This window comes from Trachymyrmex cornetzi, unplaced genomic scaffold (genome assembly GCF_001594075.2).
Source record: "Trachymyrmex cornetzi isolate Tcor2-1 unplaced genomic scaffold, Tcor1.1 scaffold590, whole genome shotgun sequence".
Taxonomy (NCBI): domain Eukaryota; kingdom Metazoa; phylum Arthropoda; class Insecta; order Hymenoptera; family Formicidae; genus Trachymyrmex; species Trachymyrmex cornetzi.
Genome location: NW_017299904.1, coordinates 438,596 through 457,861, shown reverse-complemented (window position 1 = coordinate 457,861; position 19,266 = coordinate 438,596). Strand labels below are relative to the sequence as shown.

Genomic DNA, 19,266 nt, shown 5'->3' with positions numbered 1-19,266 from the left:
ATTTATTTTAATTATTTATTAAAATAAAAATCACGTAGAAAAGAAAATATTTTAATGATATTTGTCGGAGAGATATGCTCCCAGTATACTTTTCGTATCGCGACGCTCCTGGAGCACAGCGTCACGTGAGCGAACGGCAGCTCAGCCGCCGAGTTTCGAGTAGTAGTGGGGATCGCCTCAGGAATCTGCCCGAAATGAGCAACTAAAACTGGAAACACAATATACACAGGCAATAGGCACAGGCAACAGGGAATAACGAGCCGTCCAATCAGAGCTTTGGGGTATATAAGTTCGATATTATATCCCAGAGCTCTGATTGAACGGCTCGTTATTCCCTGTTGCCTGTGCCTATTGCCTGTGTCTATTGTGTTTCCAGCTTAATTCCGAGCATTGGTCTAGGGTGTAACTTCTAGGCGGTTAGTCCGGATCTACAATAGGTGTTTTATGCCTTATGCCGTAAGAAACTGACCAATTACAGTCAAATCCGAGAAGAATAAGCGACTGTGATTCACCCATTTCTTATGGCTTAAGGCTTAAAACCCTATTGTAGATCCGGGGTTAGGCTCCAAGCTGGTAGAATATGATACTTTTTTTTATTCGGGACGACGTAGCCGCCCCGAACCTAAGCATAAAGTGGGGAGCACAGACTCTTGCATAACGCATAACACATGAGGCATAAGAAATTGAACCAACCAGAGTTCTCTATTACATGGAAGGGAAAGAAACGGAGAACTTCGATTGGTACATATTCTTATGCATTACGTGTTATGCGTTATGCAAGAGTTTGTGCTCCCCGCTTTACTGTCTACACACCCCACTGTCCACATGGATTAAAAATATTCCAAGCGGACACTGTCTAAGCACCTAGCAATGCACATGCAATGAGTCTCTGTAACTGCACTGTAAAGGCCGCAGCACACAGTTTTGCATAACGCATAACGCATAGTGCATAAGCGAATCAACTAATCAGAATCTTTCCTTTCCTCTTGTTCCATGAAAAAGAAGAATTTTGATTGGTTGATTCCTTTATGCACTATGCATTAGGCGTTAGGCGAGAGTGTGTGCTGCGGCTTTAAGTCCGGATCTACAATAGAGTTTTAAGCCTTAAGCCATAAGAAATGGGCGAATCACAGTCGTTTATTCTTCTCGGATTCGACTGTAATTGGTCAATTTCTTATGGCTTAAGGCTTAAAACACCTATTGTAGATCCGGGGTAAAGGGTCCTCTACATAGAAGTCGTAGACGGTCGTGGAGTCTTAAGTCGTAGAAAATTAACCAATCACAGTAGAATACGAGAAGAATACTCGACTATGATTGGTCAATTTTCTACGACTTAAGATCTTACGACCGCTACGACTTCTATTGTAGACCCCGCATAACTGTTCTTGATTCTTGGCTGATCTGTACTAGAGTCCTAGATTTATCAGAGAGGCGCAACTGGCTTAAGTCAGTATGACAAAGGTGCTAAGGAGAGTACTAAACATAGCCGACATATTATGAAACTGCCTTTAAACTATGTCAAACAAGATAAGACGTGTAGGATAATGTGAGATAGAATGTATAGGTTAAAATGAAATAGAAATATGTCACTAGTACTATAAATGGCTGCCAAGTTACGCAATTGGTCAGATTGCAACAGCGAATCAGAATGCATAACACCGGTTGCGCCTCTCTGATAAATCTAGGACTCTAGAGATGCATCTAGTAAGGCGTCGTCTACAATACACGGAGTAAGAAGTAAGAGTAAGAAATTGACCAATCACAGTCGAATGTGAGAAGAATAATCGACTGTGATTGGTCAATTTCTTACTCTTACTTCTTACTCCGTGTATTGTAGACGGGCCTTGACAGTCGAATGTGAGGCATCGTCTACAATACACGGAGTCAGAAGTAAGAGCAAGAAATTGACCAATCACAGTCGAATGTGAGAAGAATAATCGACTGTGATTGGTCAATTTCTTACTCTTCTTATTCCGTGTATTGTAGACGGGCCTTGAGAGGTTTGCACTCGCTCTCTCGTGGCTTGCGTGTGTACGTGCGTGCGTGCATGCGCGAGTGCGGTCGTGCAAACGCGATTGTGAGCAGTAGGTTGAAAATGGCCGTGTATTCGGACAGCTTTTCCGTAGAGATTGTCGATCACCGCGAAAGATAGACTCCCGTGTGGATCGCGACGGAACGCAATCTGCACTCGCGTGTGTATTTACTATTCAGTGTCATCGCTCCAGCCTTCTGTTTCTCTCCCATGAACAGATTCCGTGAAACAGGACGCGCAGTCGACCAACTATCGGCTACATTCCGGTGGATCTCGCAGTGGCAGAACGCGGGGAAGAGGAGGAGGAGGAGGAGAAGGCGGTCGTCGTGTCCAAGATTTCAATACTAGACCATCCTGTCACCGATCGCAGGTAAGCGACAAAGTGGCCAAGAGTGGCATGACTGCGAGCGCCGCTCCTTCCGAGAAAAACGTCCTGAAAAATTTCTCGTGTAGATGACGGACGGCCGCTCGTTCCTCGTCCGCCCTGAAGTTGCACGCGGGCCACGCGTATTCACTACCATGTTCACTACCATCTGACCATCCTCGCCGTCTCGCCTGAGGTGAGCGCGACACGGCGCTTCTCTCCCCGTTCACGTGGAATAGCTGTCCAAGATTTGTAATCGTGGACATTGGCTTGACCAAGAGCTTGACATATATAGGTGTTCGTGTCTTACTTTTTTTTCCGCAATGGAAACAAATAGAAATAGAAAGAAAGAAAGAAAAGCAATAGGCGTGAACGTCGACACACATCAAGTCGATGGCAGTGAAATTACATATTTTGGACAGCACCGTTCTAAATGCACCTCCCTGCACTTTCTATACGCGTGGAATGAAGTCATCCGCGTACATATCTCGACCGTGGCAGGGGAGAGGAAGAGTGTCGCAGGTAGGCAATGTAGAGAGAGAGAGAGAGAGAGAGAGAGAGAGAGAGAGAGAGAGAAGGCGCACCCGCGAAACAGTCTAGCCTCCACGAGACGGATACAAACTCGACGTTGTGCTACGCGATCTCGGCCGCTCGTCCCGAACATCATCATCGTCGGCTATCTCTCAGTCGCTCACGCGTGAACGGCCGTGTGTCGCCCGATTGAGCTCGATTTCCCATGCGCGACGTGTTCGGGGCGTGTTCGTGCGAGAGGAGCTCTAACCGCTTTTCCGAGACAGGACACGGGGACGAGACGGATCTCTGCCAACCAGGATTCCCGAAAAGTCAGATTTCCGTGCATCTGTACCTCCTGGCACGTCGGCCGCATCGGCAACGGTACGGACGTGACCTAAGGTCACTTGTCAAAATTGTGTCAAGCCTGGTCAAGCCGCGTGACCGAGCGTCAACACCTGTCGACAATTTCTCTCTCTCTCTCTCTCTCTCTCTCTCTCTCTCCCCCTCCCCCCCCTCTCTCCTAGTCATTTTTTCACGATTTCTTATTGCCCTCACGTTTGGACAAGATATACGCGATCGAGGGCAACTATCGATTAAAGCCCTTACAAAAATCCAATCTATGGCCGTTTCTATCAATGTAGATTAACTTTAATCTTGGTTCAACTTACTATTCATCTTTTCCTAATTCTTAGAACTAGATAAAAACAAAGTTTATTGAACCAAGATTAAAATTAAACCACATTGGTAGAAACGAACATTAATGTTGATTAAAAGTGAGCCGAAATGTTAATTAAACCCAGTGTAATTGATAATTATAGATTTTAATTGCGTCCTACTAACTGCCCCTCTCATTTGCCTGACATACCCTTTTATTTAACACTTTTTTTAAATTTCAGAATATCTTAAAAGTGAATTGCGATGCTTGAAACGTTGAAATTTAACGATGTATACACGGGGATGAGCCGCAAATCGCGTAGCTTCTTTAAGCGACAATTTAATACTGAAATATAGTAAAAACAAATAATCGCTACTTTCCAGTGTGAAATTTCTATTCGGGAGGGAGGGGGGAGACGATCGTTTCGCGTGCCATGCTAAAAAGGATTAAATCGCGAGGCGGGGACTCGCCGCGATACGCAACGGTAATTCCGATTAACGCCTAATCGAATTTGCCGTCGCGAGTCCACCGGACGTTTTGCAAGTCTCGCTGCCCACACGCAGGATGCTTCCGCGAGTAGGGCATCACTTTGCAATCGCCGCTGCGTTCGCCTTTGGCTCTCCGGTTGGCCTCTTCCCTTTGAAAGAAAACTAAGAAGTGTGTGTTGGCGTTTGTTGCGAAAATCCGGCCTTCAGAAACATCTTCCACCTGAAAATTAAAGGGACAAAGGCTACATTGTATAGCATGAGACACAATTGAAAAACACAGGCAATAGGGACAGGGAATAACAGATTTCGATCTATCAGAAAACTGTGTTTATCACAAGTGATAGGAGAACAGGGAATATAGTTCCTATCTGAAACCGTATATACTAAAATATCATTGTTTCCGATAAGTTGAAATTTATTATTCTCAATTCCTGTTACTTGCATTTTTTAATTATATCTTAGGCTATAAGTTCAAATCTGTTATCTCCTGTTCCCATTGCCTGTGCTTTTCAATTGCGTCTTAGGTTTAATTCTTAATGACAGTGTTGTTATCGTTATATTATCATTGCGCTGATTTTTTTATCATATATTTTATTTGTGGAATAATAACGATAAGAGCACTATCGTTTTCAAGTTACAGAATGTAGTTGCAAATATCGCAGAGAAGGGCGTTCGATGGACCGCCAAGAATTCGAATTTTCGTTATTGTTAATTGTTCGTCATCATTCTACTACGAATTCCTTGATAATACCGACTGCAGATAGCAGTTTTTTTTATTTTTTAAGCTTATCAACGATGTCTGTGTGTTCTCTTACGTTTCTTATCTTTTGCCTCTGTAATTTATTTGTATATCCGCGTAATAAGTCTCATGCTTGATTCTTTTTAAAGAGCACTTAGCACACGGCACACATTAAGATTTTATACATGCGATACATGATTTCTGGTTTCAAGCCAACTTTAAGATTAATATCTTGTTTAACAGGATGTTTCGCTGACTTTGCCCTAGTTTTCTGTGTAATGAAATTTCTGTATTATTCGTTGAAATATATTAGTAACAAAACATGTATATCATAACAAAGTTGAAAAAAAGATATCTCTCTTCGATATTTTTAACAAACTGAACGTTAAAATGTTAACAAAACGAATTGATAGAATTGCAAGTATAATAATTGATAATAAATAATAAATTGTACTCTTTTGTTTCAGAGCTTGATTCGACATTTCCTGCGTGTCTAATTATTGGAGATTGTCAGCAATGGATCGCATTGTTTTTCTCTGTGCCCACAGTAGTTTAAGCGCAACGATAATCGATTAGGAAGTGCGGCTTAGAGTTTATAAAGATGCGGGAGTGGTGTGGCATGATCCCCTGGTATCCAGCAGGGATCTAAAGAAAGCAACACCCCTGCGCTTGAAGAACTCATCTTATATAATTCAATAGATATTAAAATAATGCGGAGACTACGTAAAGTGACATTATTTTACCATACATTACAGTGCTACGAAATGGTTACTAAGCTCTTTTGAGCACCAACTAGAGTTATATTTTACAAATTTAATACACAGTTGTTAATGATTACACTTTGTACAGCGGAGAGTGTTGTTAAGGGTTTTCAGTGTGTTCAAATTGCAATAGTAGTCCGAGTTTGAGTACACGTGTGAATATATCGAGATATATCTATCAAAATGTCGTTCTTATCGAATCTGAAGAAGGCCTTCCACTTTGGTGGCAATGATGCGAAGAAAAAGAAGTTGTACAATAACATCAAGATGGACTGCAATCCGGAAGAGTTTTGGGAAATGGTGGGTGAACTGGGAGATGGTGCGTTTGGTAAAGTTTATAAGGTAATGTAGCATTTTAAGAAATTCCAGGATATCAAGTTTGCTTGTTCTATTAACGTCTTCTTTAAACAATTGTTACTCCAGGCACAACACAAGCAGTCCAACCAGCTTGCCGCTGCAAAAATGTGTGCGTTGGAGGGAGAGGACGATCTTAGTGATTTTATGATCGAGATAGACATTTTATCAGAATGCAAGCATCCGAATATCGTTGAATTACACGAGGCTTATTTCATCGAGGGAAAATTATGGGTATATTTTTATATTTATATATTATATGCTTCTTTTATATCTAACGAAAAATAAATTTAAAAATAAATAATATTTTATTAGGTTTTTTTGCTTCTATTAGCCTTTTCCAAGAAAATGCAATAAATTAAGGATGCTTTATATCTATGGTCAATGCTGTAATTATTTATAGCAAGAATTTTTTTTATAAATAAAAATTATTTTTGTGACGCAACCAAATGATTATTTTGTAAAAAGAGCGAAGAAAGAGGAAAAATTTTTTTGTAGATGTTAATTGAGTATTGTGACGGCGGTGCTGTGGATTCCATAATGGTCGAGTTGGAAAAGGCACTAACAGAAATGCAAATAGCATACATCTGCCAACACATGACTCTAGGTCTTGCCTTCCTACACAAATCCAAAGTCGTACACAGGGATTTAAAGGCGGGAAATGTCTTACTGACTATGGCAGGGGGTGTTAAAATAGGTAATTGTCTATTTAATTGCAGTTATTTCTCAAATTAAATTAAACTGTTTATTTTAAAATATACTTTAGTAATATCTTTGCTATTATTTAAATATAATATATAACAAGGAATTCTGTCTTTAATTATAGCTGATTTTGGCGTATCTGCAAAGAACAAGCATACTCTGCAGAAACATGACACGTTTATTGGAACTCCTTACTGGATGGCACCCGAGGTTGTCTTATGTGAAACGTTCAGGGACAATCCTTATGATTTTAAAGTAGGTGTTTGTAAATATAAAAATCTATTTTTGATTTGATATATGATATAACATATAAAGGTGTTATATGTGAACTCGATTGTTTAGGTGGACATTTGGTCTCTTGGTATAACTCTTATAGAGTTTGCGCAAATGGAACCACCGAACCACGAAATGTCACCGATGCGAGTGCTACTTAAAATACAGAAAGGTGATCCGCCGAAACTGGATCAGCCCGGGAAATGGAGTAAGGAATTTAATGATTTTATTGCTAAAGCACTTATAAAGGACCCAACCTCACGACCCACAGCTGACGATTTGTTAAAGCATCCGTTTATAAGCCGAAATTTAGATCCAAAGCCTATCAGAGACTTGTTACTTGAATATAAGGCGGATGTTGTTGAAGAAGAGCTGGTAGATGAGGAAGCGGAGGTAGGTTCTATTTTCTACCTTGCATTTCATCTTGCGTTCTTTAGGTACATGTTAATTATGCAAATCATATAGAATAAAGAAAAAATATAATTTATAAAACTATAACTAACAGATATACGAATCCTTTTATTAAAAAAACATACAACGTACATATTCTTTGCATGAGATTTACAAATTTAATACATGCTTTTATGAAGAATAAATATTTTTTAACATAGTATTTTTATTACATTAATAATTTATACTGTAGTCACATTTTTACTGTAGTTAATAATGTGAAACACTTTCAATCTTATTTAAATAAATTTGCTCTAGTGCAAGAGATTATATTTTATATAATAACACGTGATAAGTACGTATTTCATAATTCAGATAGTTATGCACAGAGCTTCTGATAATGCAGAATTAACATGTATTACACATTGTTACATGCTTCCGTTATTATAGAAGGCCAAAAAAACGAAAAAACACAGAGAACAATATCAGCGAATTGGTAAGCTGCTTCTGTGTGAAGCATACTTGTCTTACCCCTGTCTATGTAAAATGAAGGAACGTAAATTATTAGAAAAATGTTGTTCAGATGTTGTATCAGTTAGAACCTGACCATTGGTCCTGACCAATTTCAAATGTCTCTGAAAAATTACGAACGCATTAAAACATTAGTTTATTTGTATCAAGTTGTCAATTCTTAAATAAGATGTGACTGTTCGCATTTGTATAAGATTACGCATGATGCGTGATTATTTCACTTAAATATTACAATAGTGCATGCGTTTAAAATTAAATCTGTTGCCAATTTCGCTTTTCTTTTTAATCATAAGGAATGAATTATTGAAAATGTAGAATGGTATCAATAGTAGAGTATTCTATGTATAAAATATGTTGTGGTCATGATAAATGTGGTGTGATAATTTTGTTACTTTGGCTGTGCATGCGGTTCTTCTGGCCCTCGCCAGCCTCATTACCCCAATGCGCGTCAGGTTAGTAGTTTGCGCCGCTGCATTCCGTGCGCTAACAGAATCAATTAATCCTGAGTTATATAATATATGAACTTAAAAAAGCTACATACTGTACTAAGAAAAATGTTATACAGTGATCCATATAATGCAATATCAGCTATTTTGTTCGGAAATAAAATTTTTCTTTGATATTTTAAAGTGTGATGGAGGTTTTTATAGAATAAATTGAATGCTGTTGTCGGAGATCTAGAGACTTGTGTAATAATAAAAAGATTCAATTTGCGAGAAAACAAGTATACAAAGTTATCTCCTTCAAAGTTTGAATATCTTATTCTTCTTTCTTTTTTCTACAAAAGACTTACTGTAAAATCTCAAAAGAAATTTTATTACTATTTAACAATTTCCGAAATAATAATTTGTAAAATTTACATGGATTACCACATAATTATATGCATGAGATAACATTTTCTATTTTGTTTTCTTTTCATAATTTCATATTCTTTATCAAAACAGTAAACTGCAAATTTACGATTGTAATCTGCAAACTTTGCCATTAATATTTCTATCTATGTATCTGGTTAAATGTTACTTAATATCATGGCATTTGTAATGGAAATCAAATGATTCCGAATCGAAAGAAATTTTTGTCTATATTTCTTTACTTCTTATATTCGCATTTAATGTACATATATGTTAATATTTCAGGAGCAGCGCACGTCTCAGCTTCCTCTGGAACTGGATCAAATCACAGATGACTCCGCACCTACGCGCCTTGATGCTGATGTTAAGAGTGAGTATTGCACACAAAATCAATATGTATATAACATTCTAAAATGTAATAATACTTGTCTCTGTTTTCCAGTCCCCGAAAAAGAAAACGTCGTGGCATTGCCTGCGCCTGTGAAGAAAGAGGAGAGTCACAAACGAGAAATCAATCGGGATGGTGAGAAAGAGGACAAAAATAAGAGATTGCGTAAGGCTGAGTCTAAAGAGAACATACAACCTCCTGTCGAGAAGAAGCAGGTATTTGATATAATTAATTAATAGATCATCGATCGCGTAACAAATGAATGTTTGATAATAGCGTGTATGTAATTATTTACGCAGGCACCTAAGCCACCAAGTGAAACAAATGAGCGCAGATTATCTCGAGATAAAGGTCCAGCACCTCCGCCACCACCCATGCGTCAAGATAGCGAAGAGAAGAAGAAGAAAGACGAGGAGAGAGAGAACATTTCGAAAACCATCGAGAAAGTCGCAAACCTGCCAGATAAACAGAAATCTACGGAAGACAACAAACCACATATTAATAAATTGTCGCAAAATGAAAAGACAGCAGATCAACGGGTGACAAATGTTAAAGATAAAGAGCAAAAGAATTTAGAAGATCAGACGCAAAATGAATTGGATAGTTCCGAGAAGACAAAGAAAATAGAGAGTGAGGGTAACGGTAAATTATTCGATAATATAAAAAAGTTTGAAAATCAGCAGAAGTTAATAAACAATAAATCGAGTTCCGTCTCGAAGAAACTGGGTATAAATGAAAAACGCAAGTCGGCACCCGTGAAGCCAGAGATGATTGAAGACTTATCAAAGATAATATATAAACAATCATCATTTGAAGATAAAAACAGGTAAACATATTTCATTTACTTTTTAATGGTTAGAATTAAGTTTCATAAATTAAACTTAGAACACTGATTAAAAAAAAACTTTATCGTGAAACAATATTTTTATTTCTCTAGAATGAAAAATAAGCTGTCATCTGTTGATGACGTAACGAATTATGAATTACAATCTCGAGAAAAAGAGGTTTACAAGAGTTTGGAGGAGAAACGGAAGTCTGTTGGGGAGAAATTAAATGCCGTATTGGAGAAGCGATTATCTATGGATCCTAAGAAAAGAATAAGCGACGGTTCTATGGAAACATTGAAGCACATATCCGTCGCGTCGACGCGCCTATCGGAGAAGAATAATGTTAAAGCTAATTCTACGGAAGATATTAAGACGCAGTTTGGCGTAACGAAGACTGAGAGTTCCGTGAAAAGTCGCAGTGCGGGATCGTCCAGAAATGATTCTCTTGAAAACTTCTCGGATGAATTAAGACACGCAAAAACAGATAGTAATAAGATGGATTACAATCAGGGGGACGTAGCGAGTGATGACAAGAGCTTAGAGAAACAGGATTCAGGAATTAACGTTTCAGTGATTACATCGACACCGCTCAGAAGCAGAAGTGGTTCGAGGAGAAGCAGTGGAGACAATATAGTCGTTATTACTGGTAAAATTTAGATAGTATTACCTTAGATTAATATTTACTTGTTCTTTACTTATATTACATCAGAATGTTTACCTAGAAAAATTTAGAATTTTCAACGGATTTTTTTATTCTTGAAAATCAGGGACTCTTCCATGGAATTTTGTCGATACTTAGAACATTTTTTTAGAAGTTTTCTTTTAAATTTAAATTCTATCTCTTTCTGAAAGCGTTATTTCTTTGATTATTTTTTCTTGCAAATGCAAAATATTGACAAACGGTTAACAATAATTATGGCATCCACATATATTCATGTATAATTCTTATGTATCGTGTACGTTTTTATAAAAATATCCGAGTAACAGTAGAAAAGACAATATTCAATACAGAAAAAGTAGCTTACTGATACTATATTGTAGTGAATCTTTCCTATACTATTTTAGAGGTTTTGTGGATTTAATTATAGAAAATCTCTCGTGGAATTCTCCTATCTTCTATTAATTTTCAGTATATAATTTATTCGTACTGAATATGCTTCAATTTATTTCAAAATTGCACTAAAAATTCTCTATTCTTATCTGAAATTTGAATAAAAATACTTGGAAAATTCGCGAATTCTCAAGATATTTTTACAAGAAATTTCAGTAAATACTGTACACTTTTCAGGAAAAGCTCAACCTGAGCAAGAAGTACGCTTAAATACATCGACCGTCCATATTACTACCGACTCGCCGGATATGTCGAACAGTCTAGCAAGTAACATAAGTCAAGTAACCGTTGTGACAACGCATCCGCCAGTATTGGTGGACGCGCCCTCGACGGCAGCCACGACAACGACGCCTCTTCCGCGTCGCACCTCGCCGACATCGGAAGTTGTTATCGTTGCCAACGAAATGAACAAGACTCAAGTGAACGATAATTCTGTCGACGATGACACGTTTCCTAGTTTGGATAGTCTGGAATACACGCCGCAGGAACAGCCTATCGTACTTACTGACGTATCCAAGAGAATCGGCAAAAAATTGGATGAGTCAGAGGTAGTTATAGTGAGCCCCATCGTGGACGAATTGCAGGATACCAGTCATGTCTCGGTGGTCACTGTCGGCGAGGATAAAGAACAAGTAAAAGACTCGTCGATATCCAAAAAGCACAACGTCATTCGTACCGGCTCGTCTCATAGCGATTTGAGTTCGAATGAGAGATTGAGCTTAAGGAGCGACAGCGGGGATGAGAGCGGCAAGGTGATAATTGCCAGTACGACCATCGAGTCTCCAGACATAGATGATTACGAAAGAAACGTGAAGAAACTAAATGGATTGATCAAGAACGAAATGCCACATCATGCCGACGATAGGATCGTGAAGACGGTTAGACCGAAAGAGATCAACGTTAAGGGTTTCAATAAGGAGAAACGAATTTCTCCGGACAGTTTCGAAGGTTCTCGTTCCCAGAGCGATTCTAGTTCCATAAGATCACACACGCCGAGTAAGAGCATCGATCGTTCTGACGCCGAGTCTATTTCGACGACGATCAGTCAGGATAGTAGGGAATCGAATAAGGAAAACCGTTTGAATCAACCTCAACACACGGAGGTGGACGAGGAGGTCATCCTACGTCGAAAACCTGATTACAATCGTGAGATATCCCGACCAACTAGAACGAAGGAAGACATACAAATGATGAACCTGAAGAAAAAGACGAGAAAGCGCACGAGGAAGTTCGAAATTGACGGCGTCATGATGACAACGACGACCTCAAGGGTGATATACGGCGATGACGAGAATGGCAAGGTGTACGACGATCAGATATTCAGGAAGCAGGAACTACGGGAATTGAAGATGCTGCAGAAGATGGAGCAGAAACAATACCAGGATCTGTCTCAAAAAGCTCAATTCAACAAGGACCAGCAGGAGAAACGATTCGAGCAAGAACGACAAATTTTAGAACGGAGTGCCGAAGCGGATTTAGAAGCGCTCGCCCGACAACAGAGACAGCAAATCGAACGCGCCGAAGCACAGCAAGAAGTCGATTTGCGAGTGTCGTCCAAGAAGATTCGAAGTGAGCAGGAGAGGGAACTTAAACAATTTCGGGAAGGCCTGAAGCAAGAATTAAGATTGCTCAAGCAAGAAATAGACTTGATGCCAAAAGACAAGCGGAAGAGCACGTTTAAAATACGAAAGGAGAAGCTTGAAGCAGAACACGAGGAGCGAGAAAAGCTCTTCTTGGAGAAGCTCAACGAGAGTCACGAAATGTCACTAAGACGATTGTCCGATAGCCATCGCGAGAAGATCGCGTTAATGGAGCGACAGTTCTTGCAGCAGAAACAGCAACTGATGCGCGGTAGAGAGGCGGCGATTTGGGAGCAGGAAGAACGGCAGATACATGAGCGGCAGCAGCTACTCAAGAAACAGCTCAAGGACATCTTTTTCCTGCAAAGACATCAGATGCTCATACGACACGAGAAGGAGCTGGAGCAGATGAAGAGGATGAATCAGAGGAAGGAAGAGGAGTTGATCAAGCGACAAACAGTGGAACGTAGAAACTTGCCGAAGAGAATTCGCAACGAGATGAAAGCGCGCGAGATGATGTTCCGAGAATCAATGAGGATCTCGATGTCGTCCGTGCTCGCGCCAGATCCCGATGCCGAGCGCGAGAAGCTGAAAAAGTTTCAGGAGAACGAGAAGAAGAGGTACAGGGCGGAACAGCAAAGATTCGAATTAAAGCATTCCAGACAGCTCGAAGAGGTGAGGGCTCAGAGTGACGCTACGATCAAGGAATTGGAACAGTTACAGAACGAAAAGCGAAAAATGTTGATGGAGCATGAAACGCTGAAGTTGAAGGAACAGGAAGAGGCCTACGGAAGAGCAATTCGTGAGTGGAAGGCATTACTTAAGCCTCGAAAGCAGGTAATTATGTTAAACTTGAATAATGTTATCTTGAAGTTATTTTATCGTCTTATCGATGTATTTCTTGGATGCAAAAATCTTTGATCTTTGCGGCCTAATAGTATAACTGCCTTTTAATTCTTTATTGGTTTAGCAATGTGCTTCACTTTCAAAATTACGTTTTTACTTTTGCGCATTCTGTAACAGTGTGAGAATTTAGATCGATTCGAAAGATCGGCGCAAACTGACGCAGAGAAATTTGTGAGCGGAAAGCATAACGCGGGGCTGGAATGTGTAAACTCGATCGTTTTTTTGTAACAGAGACGTCCGCTTTTGCATTCAGCTTGCGTCGCTTTGCGCTGAGCTTAATTTGCATGACTAATCATTAATGAAACGAAGTCGCTGTAAATCAAGATGAAAAGTAATTAGCAAGAACGCAGCGGGAAGGAAATACGACGCGAATTCGCAATTAAAGTAACTTAAACGCGCGAAGTACTCGAAAACTAGGTCTTGACACAAATCTGAAATAAAGTCTTGATGTACCTGTTATAGAAGATAGAAGCTGATCTGGCGGCTGCAATGGAAGCATTGGAAAAACGCTATCAAGACTATTTACCTTCTTCTGGTCTTAGTGGTCTCTCTTTTTCCCCTTTTGACTATTCTAAAACCGTGATTTCCGACACTTGGAGGAGATCACCACGCTTGCCACGCTTACCACGTTCCACTCCCACTTCCCCGTCTTTCACCATACCCAGAGTGTCGCTGAAGATGAGCGGTTCGGATTCGGGTACCTTTGTGTCGAACGGCACGTTCTCACGAAGTTACTCCAAGCCAGACCTATTGCCGTTCTCTCGTAGATAGTGTCTGTCCAAATCATCTGTAATGTTTTGTCACATTTAATTTAAGGAAGTTTTACATATACACGCGTATGTAATGTATGTCTATTACGTTAATCTTTCTCCATATGATAACAGAAGAACATTTTCAAAACGGTATACATAAATTTGGAAGACAATTTTGGTAAACGTATCAAAATACATTACGATCTTTTGTATTATCTTTCATTTCCTTGCGGATGTAAGACTTCCTTGCTTACACGGCACTTTCTTCATAAATAACGCAATAATCTTCTCTGCTTTACTCACAAGCGCTTTAGTGCTAACGTAATAAATTTAGAATTGAATATTTATATCGATTGTTGTATACACACACATATATGTGTGTGTGTGTGTGCGCGCGCGCGCGCGCGCGCGTGCGTGTGTGTGTGTTTGTGTAGATATGTAGATTGTATTATATATTTTTATGCAATTATTCAAGAAATCGTTAACATAACTCAGAAAAAGAGATAAACTGTATATATATATATATATATATATATAACTATATATTTTTGTATAAAATTTATGGGACATGTGGTGGAAATCGTATCATGTGGTGCAATGAATTAATTTATTTTTTGTGAATCATAATTCCAAGCTGAGGAAAGTATGCACGGATCGGATAAGATTTTCACATGCTTTTCCCGCGCGAGGTCTATGTAATATTTAATAAGTTCTGTTATATAGGATATACATAATATATATGTATGTAATGTCCCTGTTTACTCTCACTTTCACTTAATTACATAATTTTCTGTTTTTGTTTGTAGTTGATAAAAACATAAAATCGATAAACAGAAGAAGCGGAAAAGCTTCGCTAATTAATATGTGTAAAGTTCTATAATTTTTCTAATATACAAATACAAAATTTAATTAAGATTATTAAGGGAGAACATCTTTTTAAATAACGTAGCTAAAAACATTAAATAACTCATGTATTTTTAAGATTTTGTGTGTTTAAAAGAAAGAGTTTCATCTTTGTATTTGTTTTGTCCATGTATCTCGATGTGATTGTATCGTAAATTATGTTGCTTTATTACGAGAGCTTAATCGGTTAAATTTGGAAATAACAGGGTAATGTGGTTATCATGGGCTATTAGAGAGTTAGTAGAATAACTTATAAAAACACGGTTTCCTTGAAGGGTCTCATAACTATGGTCGTTCAACAGCATAGACACTCAATTTGTATTACAGTCCTTACTTAAATGTAAACCTCATAAAAAAGATCCTAATAGAGTTAGAAAGAGATTCCACAAGTTCAAAGCCATGTACAAAATAGCCACAAGGTTAGTCCACAATATTGTTGTAAAATAACGTCGATCCACGATTTCAGACGCGTCTACACACGTTCTGTAAATATAAGACCTTGTACGCATTCCCTTATTTCACAGTTAAACGCTACATATTTTTATATATCACGATATTTCTTAATCTATATTTTGCTAATCATTTTGTGTGTTGTGTAAAAAAGAATAGATTTTTTAATATCTCTTTCTCATATTACAGAAACTTGAGGAACAGTTCGCGTTACAATTAGAGGAGCAGGAAGCGATTTATGGGCCTAGCGCGATACCATTGTGCTTACCAGCCGATCTTCCTGATCTAACACACCACACGACTGAGTCTACACGTAGCTCATTGTCTTCCGTGAGCGAGGGCTGAAGACGTTCGAAGATACGAAAGAACTTGTATAATCCGCGTGATCACGTGTCCGAGCGTCTTTAACTGAAATGCACGGGACCGTCAGTGTATCTTCCCTATCGTCATCCCAATTTGTATTTGTATATATATCGCGATAATTCGTTTTGGAACTGAATATTAAATAATTTTTATCTAGGTGCGGCTGTTTGTATGTATGAATAATTGAGTCACCGGGAACAGTGGCGATATAACGTGTTTCGAAATTTTTACACGTCGCATTTATAATTCTTGAATAATGTTGGGATCAGTATCGTGGTGTTTTGAATAAAATATTATTCAATTGAGAATTATTGAAATTTAGAACACTGATCTTTGGCGACGAAATATAGAGCTTCCGAATTCCGAAGGGGGACATTTCGTGAATTTATTATTGCGGGAACCAGTTCAAGATTAGAAATATATTGTCTAAAATATATCTGTACAGAGATTGTTATGTAATTTATATATTACGATAACGACATTCATTGATAAATTGAAATTAATCCGCCCATGCCTGATCTTGGAATGTTACTGCAATGCGAGAGATATGCATTGATATTCCTTTGATCATAAAAAGTGAAAATGTAATGAACCTTTCGAGCGCATTATGTACATATATATATCGCATCCTCGCAAGAAAAGTGACATAAGTAAAAAAAATATATTAAATTGTTGAGGAAAGAGGAAAGAAAAAATTGCGTATTTTACGATTAATTATTTCTTACAGTATTAGATATAAATAAACTAAAATTAATCACAAATTACTTGTTTTAAGTTTTCTTCAAATATGTTCCAAAGAAAAATGACAATTCATAGACAGATAGTTTTTAGAAATACCACAATATCATAACAAAATTAATACATACATTACTTCTACATTGTTAGAATATTTCTATGAAATTGTAAAATGTTTCAGATGATAGTATTTTGTTAAAATAATATATGTTTAAATATAAGATGGTACGAACTAGAAAAAAATTAACTAATTCAACTGAGAAAGAGACTCACCTAAAGATAAGAAAGATGTGTATGTTTAAAATGTTATATGCTTTTTCTTTAATATTAAAACTGATGTTATTTTTTTATTCATTTTATAACATTTAATATTACATTGTATGTTATTTGAATTATCATCTTCCTAATTAAACTACGTCACGGATTTGAACGAGTGCTCACTTTCCACACAAAATTGCAATTTGCCAAAAGTAATAGACAAACCATTTTTTTTTTTGTAAGTCGCGTGCTTTCATCGTTTTGCGTTAATGATATATATGATGAATAAAAATTATATTCTTCCTGAGTAAGCGTTAAAATATTTTAAACATATATTGCTTCAATAAAATATTATATTTTGAAATATTTTAAAATTTCATAGAAATATTGTAAAAATGTGGAAATAATGTAAATATGAATCTTGTTACAGTATTGTTATCTTTAAAAACTATCTCTTTTTGAATTTCATTTTTTTTTTTAAAGTATTTGAGTTTAATTTGTATATCTTTTTTTATTGTAGGCCGATGTATTTAGAACAAATCCGCGCATAATATAAAATTCGAAAAATGTCGATTTTTGTTACTTTCCTCTGCGAGAATGCAATATATTCCCATATAGCACAGATCCTTCCAGTCGAAGCAGTGCAACATTGCAATGTTCCAGTAATATTGCAATAACATTGCAAAGATTATAGCAATATTGCTGCAAGCTTCTATGCTGTATGAATGTATCGTATAAATGTTAACTCCGTTAACGCGTCGGTGCAATTAGTAATAGGAAGGATAGTTGTGTATGTATGTTTATAGATAGTGTGTAATGATTTTACGGCTATATACAATTTACACAAGCACGAATCGAATGTATATTTTCTATATTTTAAAAAACTATATCGTATACCAATCAATTCAATTCATGATCGAGTGGACAGTCTTGTAGAAAAAAGCGATCACAAAACCAGTGGTTTTTTCAATCCGTTTTTAGTTCTACGGTTTTGAAACTGAATTGTGTGAATCTGACTGACAAATTCGTGCCTTAAAGCGTATGGGCTGATACTTTATTGAACTTTGACCCCCATATCTCTTAAACCAATTCTAGCCTTAACTTGAAATTTTTTTATGATTGATGTCTCAACAAAAGATATCATTTGGCACAATTCAGTTTCAAAATCGTGAGACCAAAAATGGGCGATTTTCGCGGTCAATACTCTTTGTAATGTTTGTTACGTGTAATTATACGATGGCGGTAGCGGCAAAATAATGCAAATCACCAGATTTTAAACGATCACGATTTCTCGAGGTATTATGTATACATAGAATCGTTGAATGTACATGGTAAAAGTTCATGTAATAATGTTAAGCTGTAGTCACCATGTTCGGTTATAGTTACGTTATTTATAACAAAAAGAAGTTTATAGCAGCAACGCGAGTATTCCACTTCAGATGAAAATTTTAGCAAATACCCGATAAACTCGGATTACTTTGTTCCTTGGATCTTCCAATTTTTTTTTCTAGTACAGAAACGATATGTGATACATACGCTTAAAATCACATTAAATTCGTACAACTCGTTAGCTTAAAATCACATAAAGTAAAACGAGGTAATTTGAATAGATTTAACAGAAAATTTTGAAATTGTATAAAAGATTGAGATCGCTTAATGTATTCAAACATACAAAATATGCACTATTGGTGCAATAGTGTACGTTTTATGTTTGATTAAATAAATTATACGACCTGAATCTTTTATACAATTAAAAAATTTCTTTTAACCCATCCAAATTACCCCGCTTTATCCTAATTGTGGTAACGATTGTTATATTCTCACATTTAACGATTACACAATATGTCATTATCTGTTTCAATTCCATAATTCTCTGGAAGGCACAGATAAATGCATGTTTAAGTACATTCTCGAAAATGATGAACTGTGTTTATATATAAAGCTAAAAAAAGCTACCTTTTATCAAGACACTTTGCACTGATAGTGAATACGATGCTGCTACTTACAGATAGGATATGATAATTACACGTGATTATATTATGAGAAACAAAGTAATCTAGTTTTACATTGTACTAAAAATCAAAGGATAACACCAAATATATATACATTGTACGTTTGCATGGCTGTGCGGCCTGATATATGTGTGACGTCCTAGAGAATCTCTCTTACAATGCGATACAATGCATATTTAAAACGAGCATGCGTGGCTAATGCAAGCTGTAGATAAAGAATACTTGTAAAAAACACCTTATTGTAAATTAATCTCGCTATGAAATTGATCAGTTTTTCAATATACACACACACATATATATATATATATATATATATATATATATATAT

At 37.2% G+C, this 19,266-nt stretch overlaps 1 protein-coding gene across 3 annotated transcripts; it reads left to right on the top strand.

Annotated features, from left to right (window-relative positions):
* The first annotated feature begins 5,654 nt into the window (after positions 1–5,654).
* Positions 5,655–16,573, top strand: Slik (Sterile20-like kinase). Of its 3 annotated transcripts, none has more exons than XM_018515779.1 (11): positions 5,655–5,894; positions 5,976–6,140; positions 6,405–6,603; positions 6,733–6,863; positions 6,951–7,274; positions 8,939–9,023; positions 9,096–9,256; positions 9,341–9,867; positions 9,979–10,514; positions 11,157–13,396; positions 15,760–16,573. In XM_018515779.1, exons 1-11 carry the CDS (start codon positions 5,736–5,738, stop codon positions 15,913–15,915), a joined length of 4,683 nt encoding a protein of 1,560 aa, XP_018371281.1. In that variant the 5' UTR covers positions 5,655–5,735; the 3' UTR covers positions 15,916–16,573. The 3 variants fall into 3 exon arrangements, with proteins under 3 accessions (XP_018371281.1, XP_018371280.1, XP_018371282.1); XM_018515778.1 differs by lacking the exon at positions 15,760–16,573 and adding an exon at positions 13,928–14,514; XM_018515780.1 differs by lacking the exons at positions 5,655–5,894; positions 5,976–6,140; positions 6,405–6,603; positions 6,733–6,863; positions 15,760–16,573 and adding exons at positions 7,722–7,767; positions 13,928–14,514 and having other exon boundaries at positions 7,180–7,274.
* Positions 16,574–19,266: the final 2,693 nt, after the last annotated feature.